Below are 16027 nucleotides of genomic sequence, written 5' to 3'. Positions count from 1 at the left end.
TTTTAAGATCAAAGTAAAGGATGTCCCAACTGCTTACTGCTATTCATTTACCGACCCACATATAATTACATTTGATGGCAGGTAATTTCCTGAAAGTTTCTTCTTTTAGTAGTTTTGTTTGCTTTGATTTTGTTATTTTAAACAGCATATTGTTTTATAATTTTTTAGTTCTAGTCACTGAAATTAGACAGAAAGGCATTACTGACTTGTTTCAAGATACTAGTTTATGTAGATTTTTTTGCCTTAAAATCTAATTCTTAGTAAAAAACACCCATTATTTGCAAGGCTGAACTTGTAAAAGTAAATATTATTACAAATGCAGAGAATCTTTTTTGCTAGACGCTTTTTAAATTTTTAATAATGATTAAATTATTTGCTCTAAAGATGTTTAGAACATTTCCATATGATACTAAAACAATGTTTAAGTTTAGGCAAAATAATTAAACATATTAGAATTATTTTTAAAACTAATTACTCCTAAGCCTTGACAAGAATATTCACGAAAAAACTATTATAACTATTATAGATACCTGGATATTTGCCTCTGGAATTTAAAGTAAAATGGAAAAAAGACCAAAAAGTAATCTAAACTATTTTGTTATTAATATCTGCATAGAAAGATTTAAACTCAGTTATATTCTTCTGGGAGATTCATAATTCTGAGATGTCTGTAAGGAAAATGATAAGAATGTCTTAGTGTTGCATCAACATTTTTTTCATGACGCAAGATGGTTTGTGGTTTGCCTAAAAAAGTGTAATATGATCATTGTCAGTAAAATTATTCAATATGTAGAAACTCTTCTATAAAAAAATTGTTCTCCAATGGTGTCAACAGGTGTTAAGAACCTGAAGGAACTGATCTCACAGGCAAGAATCCTTTATGGCTATAAGTAAAGGCTTAGACATTTTAGTGGAAAAACCTCAAGAAAGCGTAGTAGTGATGAATTTATTCTGACAATTCAACAAGATTAATTATGCAACAAGTAGGTGAAAAGCCAAGTTCTAAGGACTGGGAGTATTGAACAAAACGAACATTCTCTATCCTCATGGAGCTGGCCTTTGCAAAGGTGAAGAGAGATAGAAACACATTTAATAAGTAAAATACAAAGTGTGTCTGAGGAAGATACTTGCTGTGAAGAAAACTAAATTGGGTGGCAAGGGAAGGCTGAAAAGAGGGGTTGCAATTTATATTACAATAGAGTGGTTATGAAAAGCCATTTGGTGAGGGTGACATTTAACAAGTACTCAAAGATAAGGGAGATAGTCACGTGGGTACACGTATGGCGAGAAGACCATTGAGCCAGCCTGCCCTGCTCAAGGAGAGCAGCTTGACTGGAGTGGTGAAAGGGAAGAAAGGAGTAGTGGGAGAGATTGAGGCGTTTACAGCTACTTTGTTTCCTTCAGTGCACACAACAAAATGCTCATGATACATAAAGCTATTGCAAATCAATAACATACTACTGTGATATTTTACACGATTTTTTAATGCAATTGCCTTTTGTTAATGATAGGGTATATGATAATTTCAAGACTGGAACATTTGTGCTTTATAAGAGTATGTCACGTGATTTTGAAGTCCATGTACGTCAGTGGGACTGCGGAAGTCTTCACTATCCAGTGTCATGTAATTGTGGGTTTGTTGCCCATGAAGGAGGTGATATAGTCACTTTTGATATGTGCAGTGGTCAGCTACGTGAATCACAACCATATTTATTTGTAAAAAGCCAACATGTAACCAGGAATATCAAGATAAGTGAATCTTACTTAGGAAGAAAAGTCACAGTATGTATGATTCTTTAACATTAAAAGTATTTTTCCTTTCTCTCCTTTCAGATAAACATCTCTATTAAATTAGGAGCTATCATTTTTCAACATTAGTTTGTTTAACAAAATAGCATTTATATTAACCATCATCTTAGAGGGAATACTTTTTTTTTCACTTACCACACACAAATACACACAACATAGTTAAAACCATGTAAAATTTAAACTGCCATATTTAAGATTTTAGTATGACAACTTGGTGGATTACTTAATAAAATTATTTTTGACAATGTGTAATAAGTAGTGTATTAGACAGAGATGACAGACATAATTAAGAATGAGTATTTAGTAATAATTAACCAGTTTTTGAAATGAATATTGTGTAGTACTACCTAAGGAATGGGCTGGTAGATAAGTGTAATAGAATATGAAGTCAGGAAACAAACCTAAGCTTATATATTCACTAATATTTTTAATTCTTTTTCCTTTACTCCTGGCAAGCTAATATTTTTTTAAAGATTATACTTCATATCTGTGAGCAAACTATTTGTATTTTCAGGTCATAGCCACCTTCCACTCATCTTTCAAACAAGTAATTCCAAGTCAGTGAAATTAAAATTTAAATAAAAGCATTAAAAATTTAAGTTTATGTTTGTATAATATTTACTGAAGTGAAAAATCATTTTTGAAAATACATTATGTATTCGAATTCCATCACTGAAAACCAAAATGCAAATCAAAAATTGGGAAAATATTTGCTACATATAAAACATAGGTCAGATAGAAAAAACTCATGCATCACTAATGTATAATCAGCATTCTGATTAAAATGAGCAAATAATATAAAAAACCTTTTCACAAAAGAAATAAAACTGATATGTTCAAAAGTACAAAAACCAATAAAAATACGAAAAATTTAACCTTATTAGTAGTCAAATAGATGAATAAATAAATAAAGATTGAACATCTCTCATACAATATCAAGAAGAGTAGAGATAGTACATTTAGTAACAGTCTTTCGAGGGAACATATATATCATATATAACCTGCACCTATGTGTGCTATTTTGCCAAGAAATTTTACTCCTGGAAATTTATTGTAAAATAATAGTTAAGGATGTGCATACCCCCAGTGATGTTTATTGTATCTTTCCTTATAAGAGGAAAAAGTTATGGTTAAGTAGTGATCAATAAACAGGTTTAACTAAAACTCTAAATACAGTGATGTCATATAGTAGAACACTTTGTAGTCATGAAAATGATGGAGTAGGTGAGTAGGTTTATTGACAGGCAAAGATATGCCCAAAATATAAAAGAGGCTTTTGAAGAATTTGCATCAAAATCTTAATTTTAGCTACCTTAAGTTGGTTTGGAATGTAAAATTTGTTTGTTTTTTAAATAATTTAATGTAACTAGCACAGACCATTTTTGTAAAAAGAGAAAAAAGAGCTATTTTTAAATTTTAAGAAAATTGAAAGGGGAAAAACAATCAGAAGAGCAAACACAGTGGTGTATCTTCAGTGATTTTAGAAGAGATAGCTTCTCCACGTATACAGTACATAAAAGTGGCCGGTCTGAAAGAGGTGATATTCCTGTGATGGGAGAGGTGGTTCACAGTTAGATTTCACAGGCTACTAGGGTCATTCAGCAAACTCTCCTTGCTCAGATTGCCAAATCCTCAAGCTACCTTCTAGTTATAATTTAGCTTCTGATTCTGTTTGTCTACTGGCAGCTAGAGAATGCTAATTAGCTGTAGGCACATGTACTCCTCTAAAATTATATTCATCTGTGTAAATTAATTACTTGTCAATCTAATTCTGTATTAAATAATTGTTATCAGAAACATTACTTGGTAAACATCTTCCTCAATATCTGTAATGTATTAATTATATAAATTATCTCATTTTAGTTTAAATTATTTAAAGAAAGAAGTTGCAAGCAATATATTTCAATAAAAAGATCAGTATGGTCCTCAAATTTCAGGTCAGCAATATGCAAAAACCCCTATTTTGGCTTAGAATGTTAAGAGGAAAGTTGTAGTCAAGAAAATCAGTATTTTATTCTCTTTTTATATTGAGGGAATAACTATTTCTTATTTTTTAAATAATAGATTTTTCTTAAACCAGATTGAATATTGCTTCAATGTCTTTTATTTCCGTATTGTTTATTTCTGTTTTTCAGATCTGGTTTGCTTCTGGGGCTTTCATCCGTGCTGATGTTGGTGAATGGGGCATGAGTCTAACGATCAGAGCCCCTGGTGTAGATTACAGAAACACTCTGGGACTTTGTGGAACCTTTGATGAAAATCCAGAGAATGATTTCCATGACAAAAATGGGATCCAAATTGATCAAAATTTTAACAATTATGTTGCTTTTATTAATGAATGGAGGTAAGACACTATTTTTCCACTTGCAATTGTATTAATATTAGATTTAAAATGGGTGGTGGCTCAACACTCTGCTTTTTTGCAACACATATTAGGAAAAAATGTCTATGTAGAAATTACTATTCTTTCCTATTTTCCATCTGGAAGGATTTTACCAGGAAAAAGCATGTTTGACACACTGCCAATTTCTTTGACGTCACCTGGAAAGCCATCCTATTGTAGCTGTTCAGTGGACACTGCAGCATATCCGTCTTCCAATGATCTGGGCAGTGTTTCTCAATCAGAAATTGTCTCGGGTTGCAAAGACCTCAGTCATGTCAGCTTACCTTCTTTGATACCAGAACTAGATGTCACTTCTGAATATATTAATTCAGGCACTCTTGTCAGAGAGATAAACAAGCATACATCTCAAGACGAATATAATCTAAATTTCTTTCCACAAGAAAACAACCACATAAACCTGACTAAACTAGGCTTAAATGTACAAAAACATCCTGGAAATGAGAAAGAAGATGCACTAAAATATTTGGACACTAAGAAATACACACAAGGCCAGGAAAACCCCAGCCAAGAAATGAGGTACAATCGACAAAACAGACGGAAATGGCAAAACTTTTATGAGTTCCTTCCTTTGTTTGCTTTCCCGAGTCTCAGCCAAACGGATCTGGAGGAACTTACTTATTTTTTCCCAGAGGACCACACTGAGGATGTACAGCAAGAGTTTGTCCCCTCTTGGCCCACACCCTCTGGCCTCACCGAGTACAGCACCTTGACCCTCTGTCAGCAGACTCTAGCCAACTCCAGCATAGGAAGGCTCTGTCTTGCTTTTCTCGGCAAGAGAATAGACAGTGTTATAGATATGTGTGTGAAGGATGTTCTGTTAAAAGATGATCTTAGCTGGGCAGAAGCAGGTGTGGCCCTTTTAGAAAATGAATGTGAAAAGAGGATTGTGGAGGAGGGGAAATATAACACAGAAGAGTATGGAACGTCAATTGAAGACATTCTCTTAGTATTAAAATGTCCCAATTTATGCAGCGGCAATGGGCAGTGTATGGAATGGGGGTGTGCATGTTCCCCAAGCTTTACTTCCTATGATTGCAGTGATTCCTATGGTAAGTAAATACTCTCAAAGTTTGATACTGCATATGATATTTCATTATAAAAATGTATTTGATCTTTATGTCACCCTCAGTATCCTAACAGTGTTTATTCAGATTTTATAGAGAAAACCTCCAAATCATATTAATTAATACACTACTAATTTTCTAACAGCATCTCATCTTATTTGGAGTAAAAGCCAAAGTAACTTATAACAGCCTAGAAGGCACAGTGTGATCTGGCACTCAGTGTCTCTCTAAACTCATTCCCTACTACTGTCACCCTGTCGTTCCACTCCAGCCCCTTTGGTCTCTAAGCTGTCCCTTGAAAATGCCAAGTTCATTTAACCTCAGGGCCTTTACACACAAGTGGGCCCTCTACCTTATAGAGAATCATTATTTTCCCAGAACTCAAATTTAGTATTTTTAAAGCACTGTGTTTATATTGTTTTGCTAATTATACTAATTTGCTTAAAACTATTTTTTCTCTAACGCATCTATCTATACAGTACAAACTATTTTTTTTTTTTTTTTTTTTTTTGAGACGGAGTCTCACTCTGTCGCCCAGGCTGGAGTGCAGTGGCCAGATCTCAGCTCACTGCAAGCTCCGCCTCCCGGGTTCACGCCATTCTCCTGCCTCAGCCTCTAGAGTAGCTGGGACTACAGGCGCCCGCCACCTCGCCCGGCTAGTTTTTTGTATTTTTTAGTAGAGACGGGGTTTCACCGGGTTAGCCAGGATGGTCTCGATCTCCTGACCTTGTGATCCGCCCGTCTCGGCCTCCCAAAGTGCTGGGATTACAGGCTTGAGCCACCGTGCCCGGCCAGTACAAACTATTTTGTCTTAATATTTTAGACAAAGAAACTAAAAAAACTAATATTTTAGACAAAGCTTTGTTTCCTTTAATAAGTAAACCAGTAACTCCTGATTTCCCTCCCATTATTACCATCTTGCTCTTTTCCACCTACGGCCTTTTCCTTCTTAATAAATGCAAACGTCATTCCTATTTGCTCACATTAAAAACTTGCAGGCATTTTTGCCTGTCCTTTTCCTTCATGCCTCAAGTTTAATTAATTAGCAGCAAATCCAGCTCCAGCTTCAAAGCATTTCATTCCTTTCCCTGCTACAACCATAGTCCAAGCCACCATTATTTCCTCCTCGGATTATCATGGATTCTCTCAAAACTAATTTTCTGTACAGCAGCAACTAAAGTGACCCCGCTGAAATGTGAGTGAGATCATATTGCTCCTGTGTTTATATAGCCCGAATGGCTCTCCATCTCCTTCAGAGTAAAGTCCACAATCCCTCCCATGGCATAGAAGACCCTAGGTAGTCTGAGGTTCCTCTCTCACTGAATTCATCTAGCATTCCTCCCCCAGCTCACCGCTCTTCAGCCACACTGGCAGCTTTGCTGCTCCTCAAAGGAGCCAGGCCTGCTCCCACCTCAGGGTCTTTGCACTCACTGCTCCCTCTCACCGGAGGATTCTCCCACCACAGATCTTTATGATTTACGTTCTTTACTTCTCTGTTCAAATGTCATATTATCAAAAAATCCTCTGTGGTCATTCAAAACAGACTTGTTTTTCTTACATAATTTCATGGTCTTAATCTCCCTAAATATAGTTAATATAATTATTTTTCTATATTCCTGAAAACAATTATGTAATATAATTTATATTTATCTTTTTATTAGTTTTTTTTATCCTCCCATCTCCATCTAGAATGTAAATTACATGAAGGCAGAAACTTTTGTTTTGTTCATTACTATATCCCCAGTACCTAGAATAATAACAGATAGATAAAAATTACTAAACATTTGTTGAATTTGTGAAAGTATGGACTGAAGTAACCCAAGCTTTAAAAAAAAATTTCATCAAGATTTTTAGGGTTCTGAATACACATGATTTTCTACCCTACCGCTAGTAGAGTTGCATTCACTTAGGTTTTCCCAGTACATAGGCAAAGGGTTTAATAACTTTTACACACTGCATTTATCCGTTTTGACAACCAGATGTTGCTGATACAGATGACATTTTGAAATTTTAATACATTGCATAACTAACTACTATATTTTATTACGGAAGTATTTTTTTCTATAACCCAGCTATGTGGCACAAGCCAAAATGGCAAAACCAAAATGTACTTTATTATAGTGGTAATTTCTTAATATTTTTCCTTAATTGATATAAAATAATATTAAACATTAGTGAAACCTGTGTTTTTAGGACTGGTAGTGTCTGTAATATTATTATTGGTTTAATGGTAGATACCTCTTCTAATACCAGATTACTCTTAATATTTAATGGCTTAATTAGTGTTGTAAGTAGCATTTTAGGTATACTTTAAAACATTATTTTCCATATGCTTTTAATTTGGGGCTTGGAAATATTTTTTTTTCTGAAATTAAAGAAATTATGTAGTATTTGTTATATTTTTTTCCAAAGACAAAGCTCCTGAAATTATAGAGCTTGGGAATGCTGGATTCTGTGATGTTCGAAAATCTAATTGTATGATGGTGAGAGTTTTTGGCAAAGGCTTCAAAGAATTACCTTCAATTAAATGTGAAGTTACTAAGCTACAGGTATGTTAATTATAGAGTTGAGAAACAATAGAGTGTATGAGATACTCAGATTAATATTATCTTGGATTAATTTGGTCTATCAATTAGCAACAAAAATCCAAATGATGTTACATCTAGAGAGCTTAACAGGAAAATGATTAAGTTACATAATGTTGACGCTTCTTTGTTAACTTTATTAAAATATCTTATAAACATTTTATTGAAGTATCAGCTCACTATTTTCACTGATATTAAAAAGCTAAAAGAATATCAGGCTTGATTTATGTAAGCCTCTGTATTTCTTGACATGTAAAAACATAAAGAAGAGACATTGTTTTTAGCCAAGACGTCTTGCATAAACTGGATATGAACGTTTCCCTTTTACAAATCAAAAAATGAGGACTAATTGCATTTATTCTTTATATTTTCCTTACTACGGATTTTAGACAGAAAATACCCACCTCTAAAAAATTAGTATTTATCTTTCTGAAGGCCACAGAAACAGACATGATCAGTATGAACATTAGTATATCAAATTATACCTTATTTTCGATTTATTTAAATGGTCTTCCTTGTCTTTGTTCAAATGGAAATTTTATTTTAAGGATAATTCTATGAATTTCAAAAGTATATGTGGATAAGCTGAAAACTTAAGACAGCAAAACATATTATAGCATTCTTCTTACTTTTTCTCTAAATTGATGAAGCCAAATGTGACTCTGAGATTGAGAATTTACAGGAGGTAATAGGTTTGTATGTGTCTTTATCAAGTAATTAAACACAAGTATGATAACTTCAGGATTTTATGGGTAGAGCCTTTCTAAATAAGCCATGAAATATTTTAATCCCAATGAAGTAATAAGACAACATAGAAAGGTACATGTCAGTAATTTTAATATCACTTAAGTGACTAGACATTATATTAGTCTTGGCAAAATAAATCATATGACATCACATGAAGATTAAGTGATTTGCCAGGAAAGAATTTTGTAGATTTATATTCTCTTGGAAAGCACATTTCGTACTTACCTTCAGATGCATTGTTTGTTGTGATTTACTCTCATACTACCTCCCACTTCCTCCGAACTTCTATAATACAGAGTAAAATCTGGAATCCTCTAACACACTATACAGAACTGTATTAGTCTATTTTCACAGTGCTATAAAGATACTACCTAAGACTGGGTAATTTATAAAGAAAACAGGTTTAATTGGCTCACAGTTCCACATGGCTGGAAAGACCCCAGGAAACATAAAATCATGGCAGAAGGCAGAGGCAGGCACCTTCTTCACGAGGCGGCAGGTGAGAGGGAGTTAAGAGGGAAGCTGCCACTTTTAAACCATCAAGATCTCATGAGAATTTCCTTACTCTCACGAGAGCAGCATGGGAGAAACTGCCCTCATGATCCAGTCAACTCCCACTATGTCCCTCCCTCGATCCTTGGGGATTACAATTCGAGATGAGATTTGGATGGAGACACAGAGCCAAACCGAATCAAGAACTACGGAAAGAAACATGTTCACTTGCCCAAACTAAAATTAGAATGCATATCTGCCTATTTCACATTATGCTGAAGTTAAGTCTGTCTCTCCTAGCCCCAGTCTTGCCCAGTGCTGGGTTTTAAAGGCTTTTCTAACCTTTCATTCATACCTCCAGTCAAGCCTGTTTAATGTGCCACTATTTTAGGATCCCCAACCCTACCAACATGGGCCCTGCTCAAAGCCTTGCATTCACTTTGTATGGAATGTGCTTGCGCTGCCACTAAGCTAATGTCTTCTCCCAGCTCCCCTGTTACATGTTCAGTCAACATGAATCGATTCCTGCTCACTTTTTTAGTTCAAATTTCAGTTCCCTTTGAAGATTGGGTTCCTCTTGAAAATGTAGCATTTTGGAAATTAGATCATGCAAAATCCTTAATGACTTCCCATTTTATGAAGTAATTTTTAAAAACTTTTATTTTGGAATAACAAGACTCACAGAAAAATTGTAAAAATAATGCAGTTTCCAATAATTCTTCACCCAGTTTCTCCTAAAGTTAATATCTTATATATAAACCATATCCGTAAAACAATTGTTCAAACCAGAAAGTTCACCTCGACACAATACTATTAATGAATTTACAGACCTTGTTCAGATTCTGCCAGTTGTCCCACTAATAATGGTCCTTTTTCTGATTCAGGATCCAATCTAAGATTTTATACTGCTTTTTGTCATGTTTCTTCAGTCTCTTTCATATTGTGACAGTGCTGCATCTTTCTTTATCTTTTGCACACTTGGTTCTTTTGAATATTGTGACCGTGCTCCATCTTTCTTCATCTTTTGCACACTTGGTTCTTTCGAAGAGCACTGGCCATTTATTTTGTGGAACGTTCCTTTTTTATGGTTAGACTGAAGTCATGCCATGTTGTACAATTCTTAGTGCATCCTTTCATGATGTGATGTATCTAATCACGGGCAATGTAGATTTTGATCACTTACTTAAGGGGTTTTTTGCTATGTGTCTTAACTGTAAGCTTCCTGTTTTTCCCATTGTAACTAATAAACGTGTTGTGGGGAGACACTTTTAGATTATGGAAATATATGATAGCTCCTCAAACTTCCTTTTTCCTAATTTTAGCATCCAACTGTAATTTTTGCTTGTAGCAATTATTACTGTGGTATTTACCAGTGGTGATTTTCTATTTCCATCATTTCTTCTACACATATTATTTGGAATTCTACTGAAAAGAAGAGCTGTTCCTTGTTTCCAATTTATTTATTCATTTATTTACTCATGCCAGTATAGACTAATGGAAACTTATTTCATGAATTATAACTCAATGCTATCATTCTTTATTTGACTGTTTAAATTATTCCAGCTTTGACCATTGGGAGCTATTACAGATTGATTCTCATGTCCTTTTAACTTGCTCCCATAATTTTTTGAACAATTTATCACGTTCTGGCATCATATGATATTCCAGACTCATATTTTTCCTACCCCAACTCTATAATCAACCATTTCTCTAAAGACTGTAGTTCCATTTATCAAAGAGGGTCATTTAAAATCCAAGACTTGGGTGCAAGGTGTGCTTCTTGTTACAGGGTAGTTATTGCTTCTTGGCCCTTTTAAAGAATATAGTTAGAAAATCTATGTATGGACACTTATACACCCACGTAACTACCTATCTATCTGTTTATCTATTTGTCTATCATCTCTATGAGTTGATACTGATACTCCTGATTTCAATGCAGTGCCATAAGGTTCATTCTAGCGTTCTCCTTTCTTTATTTGTAACTCTTTTCTTTACAAGTGAAAACTAGCTCTCATCATCCACAATATATTTACCCGGTTTCTTAATCTAAGTGTATATGTAAGTCATTTTCAGAAATTCTAACCCCTTCCTCCGTGAAAAACAAATTCATGAAACAAGGCCACAATATAAAGGCAAATACTAGTTTCCAAAGTGAGTTAGATTAAGTATTTTCCACTCTGTTTAGAGTGGTTATCTGTTTTATTTATAATACAATTAGGTTTTAGAAATATTTGTCTTCTATTTTGAGTTTCTTCCATACTCTGGTTGATTTTAGTTAATTAATTATTTGGAGGGAATATGAAATATTATCATAGTTCCAAGAGTTTAAGCTATACAAAGGCATACACATAGAATTGTTACTTTCTTGTCGTCCCTGTCATCTGCTTTCCATCCCTCCTTCTTTTCATTAAAGTATGTTTCTACTGTCGTTATTTTCTGGTTAATCCTTACTATATTTCTTTGGTACAAAAAATGGATAGATAACTCTTTTTTATATATAAAGTGTAACATGTTTTACATACTTTTTTCTACTTTCGTATTAGCAGTTTTAGGCAAGTTTTTAGCTAGAGATTCAACCACTTAAGCATTTCTTTCACTTCCTCTCTTAAAGCAGTCAAGACTCTACAAAATCCTATTTTAAAGTTGCTATTTTATAGGATTAAATACAAGATGTTATCCAAGAAATGGATGGCACATTATGATTTAGCTCTTGTCGACATTTGTAGGCTTGAACTTCTTGTTTATGCTACTACATACATCCCTGTCTTTTTCATACACTATTCTCTCCATTCGTGTGAATTGCACTCTCTCCACCTCTGCTCCCAGTGTCCAAATAGCAGTCTCCTTTTTTATTTTCAGGAAGAGAAGTATTTGCTTTTTTGAAGCCTTCTTTGACTCTGCTTGTTAGACTTAATAACTCCATTTGTATTATATCCTATTTGAGTCTCTTTAATGCAGTCAAAATTATATGTTGTCTGTCATTTTCTTTGTGATCTTTTTGCACTGAGATATTTTCAGCACATGATATATACTCACAAAATGTTGATGAATGAAAAGGAAATAGAACACTGTATATTCCTCATTTTGGGTAGGCCCCTCGAAACAGAAAGTTGGAAATAATCTCTATATTGCCAGTCATTGGCTGCAGTCTTCTTTCCACACAAGAAACCAAGACCCTTCATTCACCTAAGTGTAGATAATCATGACTACTCTGAGAAATCATTGCCATTCTTTCTCTACACGAGGGAAACCACTGATAGATCTGCTAGGCTAGACTCTGCACACTCCCTTAAATATGAAGATTTGCAACTCACTCTTTCAATCATCAAATCTTCAAAAGTGTAATTTCTATTAGCGGCAGATTAGAGTGATCATGTTTTCCTTTCCTTTTCCTGCTGGCCCACAATATTGAAGCATCAGCATGCTCTATGACAAATTCTGAGTGGTTGAAAACATTTTACAATAATAAATTTCAAAGAAAAATCTAAATCTAAATTTTGACAGCAAAATACAGCTTTTGGTTTCCTACACAGTTACCAGTACCTGGAACATTATTCTGGCTTCTCCTCTTTTGGCACCAATGCATTTTCAATACTGAAAAATAATGCTAAAAGTGTAGCTTAAGCATGATATGTCACTGAGTTATTAAGTAGGGTGAACTAGATAGAGTTTATTTAGTTTCAAATTACTAATAAACTAACGAGCAAAAATATTTTATTATAAGGATGGTATATTTCTTAGCGAATCAAGAACAAGAAAGTAGCTGAATTCTCAAGAAAAATCTTGAACTTGGGACTTGAACACCATGAAGACTCAGTATGTGTGCATTTGTGTGTGTGTGTGTGTGTGTGCGTGTGTCTCAATTCGGCTTTTGTTTGTGGGCTTCATTTTCCCATTTCACTATATACTGGCTTTCTCTCCATAGTGAAAAAATGGCCACTCCATAGTTTTGTGTCCTGCAACTCAAGCCATCAGAGGCCAACTGACATGACATCTCCATTGGCACAAAGTTAAAATATCCTGAGTAGTTGAAATATTGGCCTAGCTTAGGTCCGCCCCTGCACCAGTCAGGCATAGTCAGGGAGATTGGTCATATAGGAATATGAGAGACCCTGGGAGCTGTGTAGGGGACAGAAAGGACAGTTTCAAGTAGATGAGGTGTTGGAAGCTTTTGCAGGAGAAATGAAGGAATTTCTGGACAGAAAATCAATCCACTGTGTGTCATCTATATGTCAAGTGTTTCCTCTTGTTACAAAAGTCATGACATGGTGATCCATTGTAGATGACGAATATTGGTAACTTCTTTGACTTGAACTGCCAAGAAATGTATGATTCTTTGGGAGCAATTTGCATCACATTATCATATATATGTTTTCCATTTTTCTGAATAAAACTCACTCCCAATATGACTTTAGTTTCCCTGTTATATATTACATTATACTAGGCATATATCTTAAATTTATGTTTTGATTATATGTAATTTACTAACAAAATATTTCCATAATTTAACAGAAGTTAATTGCTTTCTCACTATGTCTTCAGTATAATAGCAGTGAATGGATGCCTGGAGAACCCATCTATACACAGACTGTTTTCCAAAATAGCAGAGCTGTTGATTGTCAGCTGCCCAATGATGTTCAGCAGTTTGATACCATGGATCTGGTGGGTGGGAAACCAATTAGGAAGTGGCAGTTGAAGGTAAAAAATAAAAAAGACATCTTCGTATTTATAAACAAAGTAAATACTTCTATATAACATTTCATAATGAATTTAGAACACTTAGAACAAATCATCTCAACATGGAACTATTATGTTACAGGTATCTAATGATGGTTATAAATTCAGTAATCACAAAATAATGGTCATATATGATGGTGCTTGTCAATTTTGTGGTCTCTATAAAAATGACTCATGTACTGTAAAGGTATGTATTTTTTTCATTTATTTTCACATTTACATCGTAGGTATTTTCTTTTCCTATGCTCTTGGCACATTAATTGTAGTTTTTTTCACTTTCACACCAGAAAAACTAATAGAGAAAAGCCTTCCTCAAGTTTTTATGAGGGTAACTGAAATTGTTACTCTGCCTGCTAGGAAGAGGTTCCTGCCTTTAACATTTTGAAATGTCAGATTACTTCTAAACAATTGTAAGAGGAAGTCCAGACTAAATTATTTACTACTTCATTCGTACCTACATTGTTTTTTCAGTAGTAATAATGACTTTCCAATAAGAGATCTCATGTTGTTACCTAGTCTTCTTTGCATCAAGTGACGTACATTTGGTTAAAATTTGTAGAATGTATAAAGTTAATATTTTTATGGGGAGTATTTCCTGGCAACTAAGTTTATTGGAGCATGTAAATACCTGCCACTTGATGGATTACAGAACAGCAGTGCAGCCTGAGCGGAGTTGCAATCACAACTTCTTTTCAATCTATATCCAGCCTACCGTATTTATCAGAAGGGCTGTCTCATATGTGAACTGCTGACTCAACAGACTCCATGGGTAAAATTTCACTTGACTCTTCAAAGCTGAGGTGCATCCAAATAATATTTATGTACATGAAAATTTTAAAGTATTATTTTTTCTAAGTTTAAAATTTATTTTCTTGAGATTAGTCATCAGACCAAATCTCTGGTTTTGAGAAATGGTTTGATTTTTATTTTTTCCCAAATATTTCATTTCTGTATATCCATAAGTACTTTGAAAATATTATTATTCAAGATTGTTTTCTCCTCCTGGAGCTATTTTGCTCTAACTTTTGTGCAATTTTCCAAGTGATGTTAAAGGAGATTTCGTAAAATGAGCTAAGTTTATATCTCCTGAATAAAATTTAGTCTTCTCCTCAAGAATACTTGCTACATTTAATGTTCTTTCTGTGCTTATCAGCATCTCTTTCACATGTTTGGTGTAATGATATCCATTATCAAGTGTGGATAATTATGCCAAGGATCCGGTCTAGTTGACTGTGTTCACAGACCATAGTGGGCTGCTAGGGAAACGGAAGATAACTATAATCTAATGTGATTTTATAAATTGTGGAGGAAAAAAAAAGAAGTTGCTTTTATTTCTTTATGAATAAAGTACTCCCAGAATGAGTTCAGCAGTGAAAAACACCAAAAGAGAGATTTTCTCCCATGTTATTTATAAATTATAAGCTATAACTTTGTAAAGGTAAAAGTTATATATACTTTTATTACCTCCAAATTGATCAGTTTTATAGACATTCAGGTAATTTGTTTTCTTATATTCACTTATGATTATGAAGTAACAACATAGATGTATGTGCTTTCTTTGGAATCATCAGTACATGTATTGCCATCCTTCCTTGTACAGTTTTTTTCTATATGCTAACTAAAGGTGTACTTTATTGATGCTTTCTTTTTAAAAATTTTCCATTAGGAAAATGTTTGCATTATTGATGGACTCTGCTATGTTGAAGGAGACAAAAATCCAACCAGCGCTTGTTTGATTTGTAGACCCAAAATTTCAAGATTTACTTGGTCATTTTTAGAAAGTAAGTTATTCTTTATTAATCCAAATATTTCCTATACGAGACATTTTAAAAGTGATTTTCAGCCAGAAGTTACATAAATGTGTTTAAAATGAATGACCTCTGTGTTTAATTTAGCATCTCTCCTAACTGCAAAATTTACTTTGAGGATATAGGATATTTATTTTAATATTTGATTAGGAAAGCATATGTGATTTATTAATGCAAGAAATGGGAATTATTAACTCACTTACACACAATTTCCTATGCTTAGCTTTACCTCTGTTCAGTTTTGTGATGTTATTAACCATTTAAGCTCAAAGGCCATGGATTCAGCGCCTGTTAAACAAGGTATCTGGACTCAGTAATCTATAAAGTGCCTTCCAGCACTACTGTTGTGTGATGTGATGAGTATAATATTGGGTACAGATA

The 16027-nt window shown here is 34.0% G+C and overlaps 1 protein-coding gene across 8 annotated transcripts in view; it reads left to right on the top strand.

The window, feature by feature from the left end:
- The window catches only part of VWDE (von Willebrand factor D and EGF domains), a 161316-nt gene that overhangs the window by 117679 nt on the left and 27610 nt on the right, over nucleotides 1-16027 (top strand). For all 8 annotated transcript variants that reach the window (XM_021935984.2, XM_021935983.2, XM_021935982.2 and 5 more), the window contains 8 exons: nucleotides 8-81; nucleotides 1512-1782; nucleotides 3945-4153; nucleotides 4298-5262; nucleotides 7690-7826; nucleotides 13644-13799; nucleotides 13921-14025; nucleotides 15505-15619. In XM_021935984.2, the coding sequence (XP_021791676.1) occupies nucleotides 8-81; nucleotides 1512-1782; nucleotides 3945-4153; nucleotides 4298-5262; nucleotides 7690-7826; nucleotides 13644-13799; nucleotides 13921-14025; nucleotides 15505-15619 (2032 nt within the window). The remainder of the gene's footprint in view (nucleotides 1-7; nucleotides 82-1511; nucleotides 1783-3944; nucleotides 4154-4297; nucleotides 5263-7689; nucleotides 7827-13643; nucleotides 13800-13920; nucleotides 14026-15504; nucleotides 15620-16027) is intronic.

The sequence above is a fragment of the Papio anubis genome, chromosome 4, assembly GCF_008728515.1.
Source record: "Papio anubis isolate 15944 chromosome 4, Panubis1.0, whole genome shotgun sequence".
Classification (NCBI taxonomy): domain Eukaryota; kingdom Metazoa; phylum Chordata; class Mammalia; order Primates; family Cercopithecidae; genus Papio; species Papio anubis.
This window is presented reverse-complemented; position numbering and strand designations above follow the sequence as displayed.